We start from the raw sequence: 14220 nt of genomic DNA on the forward strand, positions 1-14220 counted from the left end.
GGTTGTGGTTATTTTTAATAATTAAAACAGTGTAAGCCTTACAATCACCGCAGCCCCCTCCTTTACCTTCAAAACAATATTTAAAAGAATAAAACCTTTATCATACGAAGATTACATTGTGAATTTATAAGGAAAAAACAAGCAAAGGTTCTTAGGACAAACAACCACTATTACAGAGTGCTTAAACAAAATCTTCTTGTTTCTACTAAAAATAAAATAACTGAAAGTATAGATAGTTGGATCGATATTTTTGGTAAGAAGCAAAAGGGTCTTGGCAACAAGCAAAATACTACTTCTGAAACATATGCCATCAATGCCAAAATGCATTAAAGATAACAACTTTTTCTTTTTTGCCTAGAAGTCCAGTAGACATTATCCTTAAGGAGTTAGTCCAAAAATCTTGGTCACCACTAATACAATTTAAGTGTAGGCAAGGTATCTCAGAAAGAAAAACTCATATCATATGAACAATATCAGTCACCCCCTTGCCCGCAAGTCCTGTGGACATGGTCGATCATAAATCTTTGAATGATTTTTAGTCTCCAATTCCCTTCCAATGGCTCAAAGAACTGACAGACAATTTGAATAACCCTTATGAATTACCCTAACTCTATGCACATGATTCCCAACGTAGTTCACAGGCCCCACCTGTAAGGCATGGTAATGCTTTGAATCTCTACCTCCGAGCTCAAGTGATATCTGTCACCAGAGGCTGGTTGGCAAGTTTGCAGACACTTTCATTTGTGATTCTGTCCGACCAATGAATATTTAGAATTATTCGAAAATGGTTGTTCTCAAATGCAAAGATTCTCCTGTTATTGGTTTAAACTCCAGGTTTCCGCGGCGTAAAGGAGGACCGGGATGACGTTGCTGCTCAACAGGCGTGACTTAAGCCCGGTTGAGCAACTTTTTGATTTCCATATACGCTTGAGCCTATTGAAGGCAGCGTTTGCCTGACCTATTCTGGTCATTATTTCTATGAACGTTGATCCAGTATTCTCCACCTGTTCCATTTCGCGGAATTCGGGTACCTTGGTACATTTAAAAGTCAGAATCAACAATAAAACTTAAAATGGACAGAAATTATTACGTCTATGAGGGGGTTTTCCCCCTTCTAAATACCTCACTCTTCACGCTAAAGTTTTTTAGTACTTTTAAATAAGGTTGTATTGTTCTAATTAATCGGCCCTTGGTTTCAGAGGTCGTTCTGAAAGAACTGGAACATAGGGTTAAACTTAAGCGTAAAAAAAAAAGTATTGAGAAGGGAGAAACCACTTTACATACGCAAAAATTTCCCTTTTTTAAGTTTAAATGCTGATCCTTACTTTCAGTTGAAATTCTTTAATCAATAAATATCTCAGAATAAACGTGGAACATATTGGACGGATTGGAAAGTTCCTCACGAAGTTGGAGCAAACAAAACTCTTCTTAAAGCCTAAAAGTGGCAATCAAAATATGACTTGTATTACAACCTTGTGTCTTGCCACACTTCAAAAGGTTGATACAAGACTCAAAATGTTGACTAAAACAACTACAAGGACTTTTGGTATAAATTAAGGACAATATTCACCCCACAAAGGGCTATTACATGTAAATGAATCTGGTAATAAACAAAATGGCATAGATATATCTAAATACATCCAAAAAGATGTATTTATAATATAGCCTATATAAAAAACAGTAAAATAAGATTAAGCTTACTTGGATCCGTCTTTTACTTAGATGAAGTTGCACACTTAGTTCACTTATAGTTTCGCTGTCTGGAAAGCGAGTCTCTTCAAACACTTTTTCCAATTCCTTAAATTGTTCAGGAGTGAGATTTATCCGATTCCTTCGGTTAATGCGGCTCTCTGTTCCACCATCTTGCACGTTTCTATTCTTAGTGCCTAAAAAATCAAAGACTAAATTTAGTCAGGAAGAAAATGAGATTATTACGTATCTCTGTTTAATTGGTAATTATTGTTTATTCTCGTACAAATATTGGATTAACTTTTATTTCATTTTGTAATTATTGTTTATTCTTGAACAAATATTGATTTAACTTTTATTTTATTTTGTAATTATTGTTTATTCTTGACAAATATTGATTCAACAGCTATATTCTTGGAGCGGCTTACCATGTCAAGGTGAAACTTCCAGGACATCATGAAAAGGATGTTCAACAGGCAAAAAAGCAAGATGTACAAGCTAATACCGCTTAGAAGACTGCTGATATCACAGTTACTCCTACTGATAACACTAGCCCTGCAACTACTCTTCCTACTACCACCGCAACTAAAATGATACCAGTACTATTGAGGCTAAGTCTAAAAAGGTAAAATTTGAGAGAATATTGATGGCAAATTTGAACTAACAAAAGAAACTATGTGCATCTAGATAATAAAAAGAGCGAATCTCAAGAATTTATTTCTGTAATAAGTTATAAATTTCGAAAGTACTTAAAGGGGAAGACCAAAGGACCAAAAGGCAATAGGTACACACTACTACTAATACTTATACCACTGTTACATTTACTAGTTCTACTACTGTTATTACTATTGTTCCAACTAACACTTCTGTTGCAACTACTAGTGAGGCTTAGAGCATTAACAAAAAAATTTCAAAACGTATAGGAATACACTAGGTATCAAAAAGAAATATTGACAATATTATAGCAATGGGTAATTGTATTAAGCTGAGTACTAATACTACTGCTACGACTCTTATTGCAATTACACCCAAGGGTGTGTAGATGAAATTTTCAAAGAAGTTTTAGGGGGGATGGTATAATAAATCATAAAACACCATCTGTATGCAGGTTGTCAAAAGTAGATATTAGCAATATCTTGGGAATATTTTTCTGTGTAAATTAAAACGCATAATGTGGGAGATGCTGAAGAAAGACAATATTTGCATCCCACCACTTCTGCTTCTACTCCTACAACTACTAATAAAACTACCATTATTAATACTGCTACAACTACCATTATTAATACTGCTACTACTACTACTACCACTACAAAAACTAAGACTACTACTATTAATTCTACTGCTACTACAATAACTATGGGTGCTAGTATTACTGCTACTAAAGCTAAGGGTGTTAAGTTGAAAATTTGGGTAATGTTGAAACTTTATGATCTGATTCGAAGCACACTATTGCAATATAGTTTGTTAAAATGAAGTATCAGCATTATTGCAGGAACGGTTGATGGTATTAAGGTAAACCCTTCATTGTGTGCTGAATGAGATGTTGAAGAAAAACAGAGGTGGTATGTGCACATTGCAACTGTTGTTACAACAGCCTTAGGTACTACAAGAGATAAGGGTATTAAGATGAAGCTTACAAAGGTATAAAACTAAATTAAACACAACCATTTCGATCAAGATTTTGTTGAGTGTATGTTGAGTTATGTCAAAGTTGATGTTGTTAAATACTGTTTAAAAAGTTACTCCACCATACAAGTAGCACGCCAAACTAAAATTTCTTTAAAAAAAACGTTTGTACTATTATTTTCTTTTACTCTGAAAATGACTAGGTCAATATAAAACGAACAGATATTTATTTGAAAAAAAATAAATTTCCACAGAATAAATTTTTAAATAAAAGTATAGAACTCCATTAAACCAAAAATTCGCAAAAATTGAATCAAATGATTTACCAAGCGAACAACTAAAGCAAATTAGAATCAATACATAGATAAAACTCAAAACAACAAAAATTACAATAAATAACACAGTCAAAGTCAAAACAAGTAGAAATTAAAATGAGTAGGGCTCAGAACCCTTACCAAGGGCTTACCAAGGCGCGTAAGTCGTTACGCGCCTTATTAGTTACGCGCCATTGTAGTTGTGTCCCTGTGTCCCACCTGTGAATATAGATAGTTCTTTTCCATTTTCTCTACCACTCTATATTCATCTAGAATTCAATAATACAATCTGTATTAACATGTTTTTTTAGTTTTCTTTTTATAAATGCTTGTCATTGAGCTGTATTTTTCTTTTTTTCTCTTTTATCCTCTTCTATTTTTTTATTTTCTTTAGTTTTTTCTTTTTTTTGTTGCTAATCGAATTGGGAATTGCAATCTTTTAAATTGAAAAGGCCCTTGGAATCATGGGAATGCGAGGAATAAGAACAGCCTCACCCTCAGAAGGCCCTATCAAGATTGTTGGACGTCTTTGTTCTTGGCTTCCAGAATCACTCGTTCACTTAGTAATTTATGATTTTTGTAATTGGTTAGAATATTCGGAAATACCTTTTCAACCAAATCATTTTTGGACGTCACTAAATTACAGAATTCAGGAGGCAGTTGTATACGTCCTGAAATTGAGTCAACTGGGAACATTCCGTTTCCAATTGTCAGCAACTGATCTGAAAATGTTTCACCGGAGTAATTGTTTTGCAATTGGACACGCATATTTAAAGTTAATTTTAATGTATTTGCGTTTGCCCATAAATAGGAATTTTTTAGGCAAGCATTTATTTCATCCGCAGGTGTCGATCTAGGAATAATAGGTAATGTTTTGCCTGAAATCTCCCACAAGCAATATTAATGTGCTGCCAAAGGGTTTAGAATTTCCTCGCAAATCTTGTAATGATCGCTCCAGAGCCTTGAGCGATTTTTGTGCGCCGTTGTGCACTCGCCCCAAACAATAAGTTTGCATTGCTGCAATATTTTACTCATCCCAGATGATTTGGAAATGTTGCATGTGTGAGTTTCTGTAGATTGCATATTCAGAGGCAATTTCAAAGCAGAATGAGTAGTTTTCCCACCAGGCAGCAACGTTGCGGCAATTCCGGACGACGCAATTGCCAACCCTGTCATATTTGGATTGAATTGATGCCAGAAGCAATCTAATTAGAAAAGTTTAACCAGTACCTCCAGGCGCATCCAAGAAGAAGATTTCTCCAACTTGATTATCTGATCATAAATGCCTTTTTGTTCAGACGTTAACTTAGAAATAATTGTTTGTTACATACGACGATAGATCAATCGTGTTGTAACTTTGTTCACAATCCCATTCTACACGTGTAGAAATAGAAGCAGTACGATTAGGTGAAGGCAATCCCAAATGATTAAGAAGTTAGTTTGCAGTAGATAATCGTGATAGCCGTCGGCTCCATCCCAAAAAATGATAGGATATTGTAGGGCATCGTAGCATCGATGAGTTTCAGCAATTCTTGTCAACTGACTGTTTTACCTATAAAGAATAATATCTCGAGGTAAGAACTGATCACCGACCATAACGATTGCCACTTCGTTGACAGTTGGAACATTGCATCTACGCACATGTTCAGCAGTAGGCGCTTTGTCAGCGTAAATAACAATTTTATGCGTATCAGTAGGCATCAATTCGATTGCTGTTTTGAACAGAAACACTAAATTATTATTTTTGTAGAATAGATGTTGCAACTGGGAAACAATAGTCCTTTCAAAGTCATTTTTTCTTTATCATCGGTATAACTTTCAAGTTGTTTGGTTTGTTTTACCTTGGCATGTCTTTCGTCACTAAGAAATACATATTGCCAAACCTTTGTTTTTTTAACTAAAATCTGGTAGGTATTGATGACATTGTCCAAGTCAAAATCCCAAACCCAATCATCATCGCTACCATTTTCAGTTTTGATACATTTTGATTCTCGCTGTCCAGGTTGATTTTCATCTAACTGCGCGGTTTTGCGTTCTTTAGCCGCAAGCCTTTTGGAATTATCTCTTTGAGCCGCTTCCTCGACTGTTTCTTCTGCCATTGTCGGATTTATACTAAAATTTCTTGCACGACTTGATTCCTCGGCTGTTTCTTCTGCCATTGTATGATTTATACTGAACATTCTCTTTTAATCGCAAGCCTTATATACTTATAAGACGTCATACACCTGAAATCTACTCCCCATGAAACATCTATAAATTAATACTGTACATTTTTTTCAATTAAAAAAGCATTAATTGAAGGTATATGTTGCTGTGAGCATGCAAAATTTGGTTAATATTGACATTCACCGGTGAATGTCCAAAATTCCTTTTTCTCTGCTTGAATTCAATTGATCTTGCAAATCAGCATTTTCAGTCTTAAGCCAGCTTTCATAGTAAAAGTTAAAGTTAGGTTAAATTAGGCTATAAATACCCGAAAGGAGTTAAAAATCTAACCCTTCCTAACCTGTCACCATTAAACCTTGAATAAAAATGATAAAGTTGACTGGCTTCACTAAAAAAAAAACAAGGAGAAACAAGAGCCAAGAGCTCATTTGGCACTTGTGACGAGGTCGTAAAAGCCAAGAGCCAAGAGCTTCTTCCCACCAAGTTTCATTACGATCTCTCCACTCAAAGTGTTTTTTAAGATTTTCAGTTTCCTCCTCCAACTCCCCCAAATGTCACCAGATCCGGTCAGAATTTAAAATAAGAGCTCTAAGACACGAAGTCCATCTATATATCAAATTTAATTAAGATCTGATAACCCGTCCGTAAGTTAAAATACCTAAATTTTTCTAATCTTTACGACTATTAATTTTCATTTTTATTAATAAAAGTATATATTAAAATAGATATATATATATATATATATATATATATATATATATATATATATATATATATATATATATATATATATACATATATATGTTAATTTTTGCAACAGATTAATTTAATCTGGTCGGGTCCCTGATACACCAACTAAATTTCAGCGATCGCTATATTGATCACGTATTTTTTCCGGATCTTTTTCATGTAAAAATTGGGACGGTCCGTGATTGAGAATCACACCCCTAGACCACAAGCCATACTTAAGAAGAACCATCATTTGTTTTACCGGCAAATAAAATTCTTCTCAACTATCTCTTTCGGTAGCTCCCCCCCTCCAGAAGTTCGAATCTGGGAAGAGGCTATTTTTAATTTAATTTAGTCTGGTCGCTGATATACCCGCCAACTTTCATCGTCCTAGCTTATTTGGTAGCGTCCAACTAGAAAAATACCTTCCGAATCCCTCAAAAAGAGCGGATTTGGTCCGGTGATGACAATCTCACATCTAGGACTTGTGCTTACCCTTCCCACCAAGTTTCATCCCGATATCTCCACTCTAAGTGTTTTCCAAGATTTCTAGTCTCCCCCCCCCCCACAACTCCCCCCAATGACACTAGATCAGGTCGGGATTCAAAATAAAAAGTCTGAGTTACAAGTTCCTTCTAAATATCAAATTTCATTAAGATCCGACCACTCCGTTCGTAAGTTAAAAATAGTCTGAAGTCTTAACAAGAAGTCTGGAGCGATCATTACAAGATTTGCGAGGAAATTCTAAACCCTTTGGCAGCACATTAATATTGCTTGTGGGAGATTTCAGGCAAAACATTACCTATTATTCCTAGATCGACACCTAACCAAAAAATCCCCCTGAAAAGGTCTGTACGCTTCCAAATAACAATAACTGTACGTAAACGCTGGTAAAAGTTTGTAACTAGCAGCCCCTCCCCCGGGGACTGTGGGGGAGTAAGTCAGCCCCAAAGACATAATTATTATGTTTTTCAACTATTCTGAACCAAATGGCTATCTCAAAATTTTGATTCATTGACTTTGGCAAAAAATAACCGCGGGAGGGGGCCTAGGTGCCCTCCAATTTTTTTGGTCCCTTAAAAAGGGCACTAGAACTTTTAATTTCCGTTAGAATGAGCCCTCCCGCGACATTCTAGGACCACTTGGTCGACACAATCACTCCTCGAAAAAAAAACAGCAAAAAACAAGCGTATTGGGAATGGCGGGCGCTTGGTAAGCCTAGAGACTCGCATCCATCTATTTTGCTAGTGAAAAAGAGAAAGACTGAATTCCAAGCGGAGCTCCGTCGTCATAATGACCTGATCATGGAAGAAGCTTCCTCAAACATTGATAAAGACAAGGACAAGAATCTCCTCTGGAATGTTCTCCGAGGCAATAGGCGGATTAACATGCCTGATACTAATTCCACACCATCGCTAAAAGAGTGGGAAAATTATTTTTCTAAGTTGTCGACTTCGCACGATTCTAAGAGTGTTGTGTTGCAATTAGATGAAAGGTTGAAGAATTTTTCAACTGATTACAGGATTTCTGAGGGTATGTTACGTAGAGCAATCAAAACGTTAAAGGCGCAGTCTGCTAAGGATCATGATGGTGTATTTGCTAATCACCTTAAATTTGCTCCTTCTCCTTTTCTTATTACTCTACTGGCATTTTTCAACCTTTTACTTATTACAGGTTTAGTACCATCGTCATTCTATATTGGTATAGTTACGCCTATTCCTAAAAGCGGGAAAAAAGGCTTGTCATCTTGTAGTTCATGGAGGCCAATTACTAGGGGTTCTATAATTGGGAAAGTGTTTGAGTTGTGTTTGAAAGATTTTCTTGAAATTCTTGACGCTGGTTCTAATAAAGTTTGTTTCAAGAGAGGTTAGGGATGTAACCACGCCCATGCATCTTTCAGCAAAGTTATAGAAGAAGCAAGAATCTCTGGCCAACCGCTATACGCCCTCTTGGTTGATATCAAAGGGGCCATTGATAACATTTCTAATGCATCTGCACTGCTCGCTTTAATATATGCTGGATTGCCCCTAGCTGTCATTCGAGTCCTTCGCTCTTGGAATTCTGGATTAAAGATTCGTATTTGTCCGAGTTCGTCTTCATCTCAGTCCAAATTAATTCAAGTGGGTAGAGGAATTAGACAAGGAGGAATTATTTCTCCTTATATATTCAATTCATGTTTAGCTACTGCCCTTAATTCCCTTTCCTGCTCTTTTGTTTTATTATCTCGAAATCTGTCTTACATTGCACATGCTGATGACATTATCCTTCTAATCCAGTCCAAGTCTAGTCTTGTTTCTAATTTAAATATTTTAATTAATTGTTTAAAAGGTTTGGGCCTTTCTATCAGTTTTGAAAAATGTCAATTTTTTGTTGTAAATTGTTTAGAGGATAATGTCAGGGCGACTCTCGATAGCGGCAATGGTGTTATTTTTCAGTCATCGCCAACAGTCACTTATTTGGGATTACCTTATGCTGCTTCGAAAAGAGATTTTAAACCAGTCTTGGTTCATTATGTTCAGATGAAACTACGCAATGCATTTGGTCTTTTATTTTGTTTTCGGGGTCTTTAGCGTCGGGACGTCCTTGGTCGTATGTATAGCGCTGTTGCTCTACCTCACGTATTGTTCCCGTCCCTCCTCTTCCGTAATTTCAGACCTTCTGATCTTTCGCCCATTGAAGTTTCTTATTTTAAATTTTGTAAATTTTTACTTGGTTTGCCCCTTTCTTTTAGTAACACTGAAATTGTTTTAAAGCTTAAAGTGAAGGATCCTGTTGTCTATATAAAGAAATAATATAAAACAATTGAAGATAAGGCGAAAATTAACCTTTTAGGCCACAATTTATTTCCGTTTTTTAGTAACAGTTCTGGCGCTTGATGATTTGATCAATATTTGATATGTTTTGATTGTAAGTGTTATCATTTGTCTTTCCTTTATATTATATTGTAGCCAACTCCTCATTTTTTGAGGGAAATAAAGAAAATAAAATAAAAATAAAACAAACAAATAAACACGTACCCGTGATCGGTCTTCTGGCAAAAAAAAATACTAAGTTCCAAATTTTTGTAGATAGGAGGCAAATTTTCTCAGACTCGTAACTTTTGATGAGTAAGACTAAATCTAATTAAACTTGTATATTTAAAAATAGCATAAGAATTTGATTCTTTTGGTGTATCTATTAGTATCAAAATTCCGTTTTTAAAGTTTCGTTTACTTTTGAGCCGGGTCGCTCCTTACTAAAATTCGTTACCACGAGATGTTTGATATTTTTTTTTTCATTTGAGTTTTTTTTTTCTAATGCGCGTTTATAAGTTTTAAGTCTTTTTCTTTTGGTGTTCTTTTTATGTTTTTTGCAACACTTTTTCAGTTTTCGGTTTCGTTCTTTACTAGGTTGTGGCCGATGCCCTAGCCATGAAATTAGACTTAAAAAAAAATATAAAAAGCCATATATTTTACAAAACACTTAATTTAGTATGCAATGATCAAAAAGTTTGTGGTAACGAACTGTAGTAAGGAGCGACCCGGCTCAATAGTAACCGAAACTCTAAAAAATGGAATTTTGATACCAATAGTTACCTCAAAAGAACTGCATTTTAATGTTAATTTTAAATATATAAGTTTCATCAAGATCAGTTATACCCATCAAAAGTTACGAGCCTGAGAAAATTTGCCACATTTTAGAAAATTAGGGGGAAACACCCCCTAAAAGTCATACAATCTTAACGGAAATCACACCATCAGATTCAGCTTATCAGACAACCTTAAAGTAGAAGTTTCAAGCTCCTATCTATGTGGAATTTCGCATTTTTTGCCAAAAGACAGGTCACGGATCCGTGTTTATTTGTTTCTTTTCCAGGGGTGATCGTATCGACTGAGTGGTCCTAGAATGTCACAAGGGGGCTCATTCTAACGGAAATTAAAAGTTATAGAGCCCTTTTTAAGTGACCAAAAAAATTTTAACCTTTCAACTCCAATGAGTAAAAAGACTGAAAAGTTTTTTCTACTGAAAGTAAGGAGCAGCATTAAAACTTAACGAACGAAAATTATTACGCATATGAGGGGTTTACCTGGGGTTTATATGAGGGGTAAACACCCAATAAAACAAACGAATATAGAAGGTCGTTACGTAGGTTAATTGGTAAGTTACGTATATTTTTTACCAATGAAAATGTTTGTAAAAAATTAAAAGTTCTAGTTGCTTTTTTAAGTAATCAAAAACTTGGAGGGCAACTAGGCCTCCTCCCTCGCTCTTTTTTCTCAAGATCTTCCGATTAATTGCAATTAATGAATGTGCAAATTTCGTTTTAATTATTTTTGTGCGGAGAGCCAAGATCAAAACATGCATTAATTCAAAAACGCCCAGAAATTAAATAAAAAAAACAAGTGTCCTGTGGTGGCGCAGTGGATTTGACCTGAGCTTGGTAATACGGGACCCAGAGATCGAATCACGCTGCAGGAATGCACTGCAGGGCCGACGCAGGGACCTTAGTAGTCAAGAAGCGTCGTTAATTCTTAAATATAAAAAAACAAGTTTTTTTTTTAAATGAAATTAAGGAGCAACATTAAAACTTAAAACGAACAGAAATTAGTCCGTATATGAAAGGGCTGTTCCTCCTTAACGCCCCGCTCTTTACGCTAAAGTTGAGGAGGAAAAGCCCCTTTCCTATACGAACTAATTTCTATTCGTTTTAAGTTTAAATGTTGCTCTTTACTTTCATTTAAAAAAAACTTGTTTTTTTATTTAATTTCATAAAGAATGGTAATATAGCTTGAAATACTTTAACTAAACTTAATTTCATTCCGACTATTTATAAAGTACATGTTGATTTTCTAAACTTATAATTTTTGATTTTCCAACATTGTCATTAGAAATTTATAATTTTTCTTTCAAATCTAATAATTTATTATCTATATTATTTATTGTAAATTTTCTGTAGGTTTTTAGGAAAAATGAGTTTTAAAATGCTGAAATTACTTAGGCAATAGCATTAATTAATTTTTCGTGCAAAATTGACAAGGCAAATCAGTCTTCAAGAAAGGCAGAAATATGTTAAAAAAAATTATTGAATAAATATTCGTTAAACTAACCGTTAACACGCTTTTTTGGGCTAGCATGCTTCCGATTCTCTTTTCTTCTATTTTGGAGCCAATCCTAAAGAAAAAAACTTTTAGTTTAAATTAAATACAGTATGACTAAACATTGTCTATTAAACAGAAAACAGACTGTTAACACGCAATGTTTTACTAGCATAAAGCATGTTGTATGTAGACACCTAACCCTTCGTAAAATTTAAAACGAAAATGCACTAAAAAACAGCAAGTAGCCAACAGATAGATATATACCAAGGCATTATGTAAAGACAAAAATCAGCTTTCTATAGCACTATTCCTTCGTCGCCAAGAAAAAACAAATACAAATTGTTTTTTATATATAGAATGTAATCATAACAGTAAACCTGACTTGAACACATCCAAAATCAGAATAAATAATCGAGAAAAATTAAAAGCCAAAAAAAAAAATAATACATATTTATATATGTATATATATATATATATATATATATATATATATATATATATATATATATATATATATATATATATATATATATATATATATATAATATATATATATATATATATATATATATATATATATATATATATATATATATATATATATATATATATATATATATATATATATATATATATATATATATATATATATATAATAAAAAAAAAAAAAAAAAATAAAATATATAAATAAAAAAGAAAAAAAGAAAAAAAGGAAAAAATGAAAAAAAAAGAAAAACAAAACTAAAAAAAAACTAAAAGAAAAAGAAAAAAACTAAAAAACCTAAAAACAAAGTAAAAACCAAAAAAAAAAAACTAAAAAGAAAAAAAGGAGAAAAATACAAAAATTTATTTCATCATATACCATTTCAAAAACGAATGTATATACAGACCGGGACACCGGGATACAAATGACGACCGGGACATAGGGAATATAAATGACAACCGGGACACAGGGACACAACTACAACGGGGACACCGGGGGGCACAGGGGGATATATAAATGACGACGGGGACACAAGGAATGTTTGATTAGCAATCACCATCAACAAAGCTCAGGGGCAATCATTAGAATCATGAGGTATAACTAAAAAAACTAAAAACTAAAAAAAAGACCAATTCAAAAACGAATGTATATACAGACCGGGAAACCGGGACACAAATGAGGACCGGGACACCGGGACACAAGGAATATAAATGACGCCCGGTACACTCCAAGAGAAACCACAGACTGGGACACCGGGACACAAATGACGATCGGGACACAGGGAATATAAATGACGACCTGGACACGGGGACACAACTACAACGGGGACGCCGGGGGGGGGGGGCACAGAGAGATATATAAATGACGACGGCGACACAGGGAATGGTCGATTAGCAATCATCATCAACAAAGCTCAAGGGCAATCATTAGAATCATGAGGTATAGATCTGAATACGGATTGTTTTCCCATGGACCATTATATGTTGCATGTTCAAGAGTCGGTAAACCTGACAATCTATTTATATGCACAGACAATGGGACAGCAAAGAATGTTGTATATTCGCAAGTTTTATGTAGTTAAAAACATATATATATATATATATATATATATATATATATATATATATATATATATATATATATATATATATATATATATATATATATATATATATATATATATATATATATATATACTACTACTACTACTACTAATAATAACTCACTGCAGCACCAAGCCGCCTGAGGCCAACACAGCTACGCACGCTCCTCCTCCAACCTAATCTATTTAAAGCCTCCCTCTTTACACCCTCCCAGGAAGTTCCCATTTCCTTTAAATCCTTATTTATGACATCCTCCCAACCCAGACAAGGACGACCTGCTTTCCGTGTAGCCCCAGACGGTTGGCCAAAAAGGACAATCTTCGTATATATATGTATATATATATATGTGTATATATATATGTATATATTATATGTATTCGTATATATATGTATATATATATATATATACATATATATATACATATATATATATATATATATATATATATATATATATATATATATATATATATATATATATATATATATATATATATATATATATATATATATATATATATACATATATATATACATATATATATATATATATATATATATATATATATATATATATATATATATATATATATATATATATATATATATATATATATATCACAGGTGGGACATAGGGACACAACTACAATGGCGCGTAACTAATATGGCGCGTAACGACTTACCCACGCGGGGGGGGGGGCTTGGGGGGGTAATAGCTTTTCGAGGGTAATGTCTGTGGAAAAAATGAAGATATTAGACTATTTTATGATTGCACATGGTAAAGAATGTGATTAAAGGCTCTTTTCCTATTTCAAAAGTTTTAGTATATATATATATATATATATATATATATATATATATATATATATATATATATATATATATATATATATATATATATATATATATATATATATATATATATATATATATATATATAGTATATATATATATATATATAGTATATATATATATATATAGTATATATATATATATAAATTATATATATATTAGTATATATATATAATATA

At 33.4% G+C, this 14220-nt stretch overlaps 1 protein-coding gene across 1 annotated transcript in view; it reads right to left on the reverse strand.

Annotated features, from left to right (window-relative positions):
* The window catches only part of LOC136024902 (uncharacterized), a 148114-nt gene that overhangs the window by 95801 nt on the left and 38093 nt on the right, over nucleotides 1-14220 (reverse strand). Inside the window, exons 3-4 of the mRNA XM_065700460.1 lie at nucleotides 11612-11675; nucleotides 1702-1886 (exon numbers count right to left, since the gene is read on the reverse strand). Of these exons, the coding sequence (XP_065556532.1) occupies nucleotides 1702-1886; nucleotides 11612-11675 (249 nt within the window). The remainder of the gene's footprint in view (nucleotides 1-1701; nucleotides 1887-11611; nucleotides 11676-14220) is intronic.

The sequence above is a fragment of the Artemia franciscana genome, chromosome 3, assembly GCF_032884065.1.
Source record: "Artemia franciscana chromosome 3, ASM3288406v1, whole genome shotgun sequence".
Classification (NCBI taxonomy): domain Eukaryota; kingdom Metazoa; phylum Arthropoda; class Branchiopoda; order Anostraca; family Artemiidae; genus Artemia; species Artemia franciscana.